This window comes from Cibotium barometz, chromosome 30 (genome assembly GCF_041138505.1).
Source record: "Cibotium barometz isolate CiBa-2024 chromosome 30, ASM4113850v1, whole genome shotgun sequence".
NCBI lineage: Eukaryota > Viridiplantae > Streptophyta > Polypodiopsida > Cyatheales > Cibotiaceae > Cibotium > Cibotium barometz.
This window is the reverse complement of record NC_141075.1, coordinates 9483986-9488400: the sequence shown is the minus strand read 5'-3', so window position 1 is coordinate 9488400 and position 4415 is coordinate 9483986. Positions and strand designations below refer to the sequence as shown.

Genomic DNA, 4415 nt, shown 5'->3' with positions numbered 1-4415 from the left:
GGTCTCTGCCCATTAGGCCTATGTAAGTCTTTGCCAGGTCCGCCCATCATGAAGGTGTGAACATTCTCAAACGAGAGAAAGAGAGAGAGCGAGAGAGCGAGAAGAGAAGAAGAAGAGAACTTTTTAACGTTGTAGGAAACTATCCCAAGAGACCAAATTGATCTATCCGACAAGATTTGAACTCAAGACCTTTGATTCAAGAGGGAATTGAGCTAATTGGGTGATAGAAAGACAGAAAGAGAGAGAACCAGAGAAAGAGAGAGGTATTAACGTGCAACAAGACGGCATATACGACGAACGGTGGGACTTGAGAGCGCATGGACTACAGTCTTCCCGCTCTGAAGCTGTTGATAGGGCAACTGCATGGCCTTTCTAGGCCTCGAAACACCACTCCTGGCGCTCCTCCTCTCATGGCTCTGGGCAACCTCCTCTTCCAGCGAGCGTGGCTGCAGGTAACCCCCTCTGCAAAACCTCGAAGCAGTTGTGCAATAGAAAATACCTTAACTTTCTACAAGCACTGCTACAAGCCCTAGCCTAATATATAATCTTCAGCATAACCTAGCATAACACAAAATTTATGCTAAACCTTGCTTGGAACAGAATTCTGTGCAATTCGTAGGTGTTCTACGAAACCCAGCCCTCTGCAAACCTTAGCTTAGAACTACATCCCTAGCCTAGACCTAAGTCCTCATCAAACCCTAGATGATCTCTGCATGCCTTGGATGAAGCTCCAGCAAGAATGCGTGCAACGTTCTTCTGGAATACGTCTGCATGCAAACCCTAGTCCAGCAAAACTCATTCAAATATGTGTTGTGTTTTTGGTCTGGGCTATTCTCCCCCTATAAATGATTTTGCAGGGTGTGTTGGTGGCAGGGTCAGATCCGGAGCGCAAGCTGCTAGATGATGGGAGTGGAGTCATTGAACTGCACTTCTCCAAGGAGTTCCAAGAGCAGCAATGGAAGACAGGTGAGGGTTTTGTCTCTATTTTTCTGCCATGAAAGCCTGCCACATGAGCACCTGCGTGCTCTCATGATACACCGACTTGCAATTCAACAGGCATGTACGCACTTGTATTAGGAGCCTATGCTATCATCAATGGCTGTCCCATACTTAAGGTAATAACTCTTATAACCCTTTTTTTAAAGGATTTCTTTCATCTTGCACTGTATTCAATTCAGCTCTTCCACTAATTTCTCAACAAGTTCACAGAAAACATGTAAATTCATAAACATTTCATTGAAACCATTACGTTGCAAAGGAATTAAAGTTATTGTCTGTCGCCGCATAGTGTAATGGTGAGAAGTTTGGAGTCTCATGGGGAGGTCATGAGTTTGAATCTCATTAGCTACAGCTGGGAGTGAATCGCAAGGGGGAAGAGAAAGGGGGGGGGGGGGGGGAGAGACTGAATCACTTAGGTAAGGGGATTTGATGGCAAAGGGAAGTTGCAGCAAACCACAATACCTGTAACTGAGCTTGGGACCCTCCCCCCCCCCCCATCTTTCAACACACCACACACATGCAGACACATGCACACATATAAGTGCGTGTGATGTGCACGCTCTCTCTCTCTCTCTCTCTCTCTCGCACGCGTGCATGCGTGCATTCCAAAAAAAATTGTGTGTTGTATAATTCTACCTCACCAGAGGGTTACTATCTGTTCCCTTGAATGTATTTTCCCTTTACAAAAGGTATTGCTTTCCTGATTTGTGGGATTGATATAATTGTGTTTCAGGTGCACAAAATTGTTGACTTATCCTCTTCCCCTGACAGGGAGGCAATGTGGAATATGGAAGTGATTGAGGCCTACAATTTGTTTTATGCATCCTCTGTTTGCTAGTGTAGATTACATGCAACAGTATGTGATCATTCACGATTCACACAGACTACTTGGAGCCAACATCTCTCATTACCCACCTGAAGAGGTTAAGGATGTTCTTGTAAATGTGAAGAGTTTAAGCATGTGCTATAATAAGCATTACGCCCTCTGTCGATGTGGGTGTGATGTTATTAAAAGCCTTCGTGCTTGTATTTAATGCTGTGAAAAGAGTTGAAAGAATCATTGCTCAGAGGGAAGTTTTCATTGATGTTTAAGATTAATTGCAGTATTGAAGTTGATATAGTTAAGCCAAATTGGCTTGTGCGTGTGATGGTTTGTGCCTAGTGTGAAGGAGAAGCTGAAAGTGAGACCAATGGACAGAGTTGATGCCTGTAGTAATGTAGAGCTGCATGACAGATGGAGCCTTCTGTAGCAGTGTTCTCAGTGAGCATGAGCACAATGTTGGCGTGGGTATGTCTAAACAGAGACCTTGAGAAGACGGGTTTCTCCTACATTGGATTTAAATCCAATGAAACTTTCAAGGGTGCTTGGTGGTACAGCTCACCTCTCTTGGCTCAACTAGGGAAATCCATAAAGATAGTGTGTCGGGTCTCAGAAGGGGTGCTCACACTATATTCCTAGGCATGCACACCATTGGGTCCTGTCCTTATTGAGTTCGGAAATAAGCATGGTTTACAGATTCCTTTTTGGCTTTGTGCAGCTTCATTCACATGTCACTTGTGGGACTTTGCTTTGGCCTCTCATGTAGGATTAACTAACTGCTTTTGCTATATCAAATTCAAGATAATAAAGGGGGAATGCATCTAGTAGGCTCTAATACTCAGTAGAGTATTTTGTAATCCACATGCCATACCATGTCATAGCTTCAAGGTAAAGGAGGGAGGAGAAACATTATAAAATGGGTTTGGGTTTTCTTGGTATTGTACCAACAAATCGCTTGGTGCTATATCTTAGAAAGGTAAACATCTCAAGAAGATATTGTGATACATAATAAGTTATCTTTTCTAATGTCAGCAAGTACGAGAAGAGAGGATTAGGAAAGCCTAGTAGATCACCTTAGTTAGTCATGAGATGTTAGCAAGTAAAGCGTGTAGTTTATAGCTCTAAATGGTGTAAAAATCTATTGGTAAGTTTGCCTGGTCTAGGGGCCTGAAGACAGATTATTGTTGGTCTAGGGGCCTGAAGGCATGTGAATTGTAGTCTGGTCACGCTTTGAAAAGTCAAAATGTTTCACATGTTGATGAACTTATCATGTTTATGGTTATTTTTTTGTTAATAAGCTTCGTTCTACTTGTATTGTGAATTCCTGTTGCTCTCTATTGTGGCTTGTTTGGTGTATAGGAGCCATGAACTCTTTAGTGAGTTAAAGGCAGTGCTCAGACTAAGCGTAGAAAACCTTACGGAGATGAATTGGTAGGGGTGATTTGAAATGATCCAAGAGTGTCAACCACAAAAGAAGTTGTGGTTGGTAAATCTGTTGAAGCAAAAGATTTCACTTCATGGAGTGCACATAGAAATCAATTCTTGTCTAGCAAGGGAGCACGCACAAGAAAGAGCTTCATAGGAGGAAAACCACTTAACAAAGTGGTTTTTGTTAACCTTTAGAGATTTTTGTATGGGAAAACAAGGCGTAGGCAATCTAATGGCTTGTGAAGTGCTCTTAAGTTGTCCACTCAATTTTGCACTTTGTTTTTACTACATTCTAGCGGACTTGACATATGAAGCTCATTATTGTGTAAGAGGTCCTCTTTATTATTCCTCTTATTTTAAGTATTTATTAGTATAGTGTTTGGGAGTCTACAAGGTCCCTAAGGAGCTCTTGAATTATGGGTTTTGTGAGAGAGGTCTTCTTATGATAGTGGGATTTACACTTATGCTTTAATGAAAAGTATGCAAATTTCTCCTCCTTGAGCTATAATAAACTCCTCTAGCTTGAAATCTTTTGAATTAAGTGAAAGGAGACTTAAAAGCTACACACTAGTGGATAAAATAAATTGTGATGTGAATAGTTGTGTTTAGGCTAGGAGGCTTTATAAAGAAATCTTTTGTTGTGAAAACATGGGACACAATGAATGGAGTTTAAAATTAGTACAGGGTCAATGAAAAAGTAAGCCACATGCACATTGTATGCCATAGCAACACAATTGTATGTAATAGAAATGCCACAAACTACACACTTATCGCTCAAGAGGAGCTCACATCAAGGCCAAAAGCCTCTTTGAATCCAACTCAAAAGATGAAGAGATGGCAAGAAATTAATGAAACCACTTGTAGTAGCAAACAAGGATATACAAAAGTACTTACAACACTTCAAAGCTACAATTGGTGTTCGTGGGGGCCTTCCACACATGATGATGGTAAAGTAAATATAACAAAGAGACTAGTTGCCATGTTCCTAACCAATGTAGCTATTGATTATGTGGATTTCGCAACAGAAGATATGGAATTAACTTGAGCAAGGTTTCATCTTACTTTTACTTGAGTTTCTAAGCAAGAGTCTCATAGCTAAGATATGAAGTAGAAAAGGCAACAAAGTTTGAGATTATAGAGTTTGAGCTTGCACCATCATAATGAAGTG

General features: G+C 41.2%; 1 protein-coding gene across 2 annotated transcripts; it reads left to right on the top strand.

Annotated features, from left to right (window-relative positions):
• Positions 1-266: 266 nt before the first annotated feature.
• Positions 267-2080, top strand: LOC147621131 (recQ-mediated instability-like protein). 2 transcript variants are annotated; one of them, XM_086824488.1, is made up of 4 exons: positions 267-452; positions 858-966; positions 1057-1115; positions 1733-2080. In XM_086824488.1, exons 1-4 carry the CDS (start codon positions 318-320, stop codon positions 1835-1837), a joined length of 408 nt encoding a protein of 135 aa, XP_086680614.1. In that variant the 5' UTR covers positions 267-317; the 3' UTR covers positions 1838-2080. The 2 variants fall into 2 exon arrangements, with proteins under 2 accessions (XP_086680614.1, XP_086680615.1); XM_086824489.1 differs by having other exon boundaries at positions 1771-2008.
• Positions 2081-4415: the final 2335 nt, after the last annotated feature.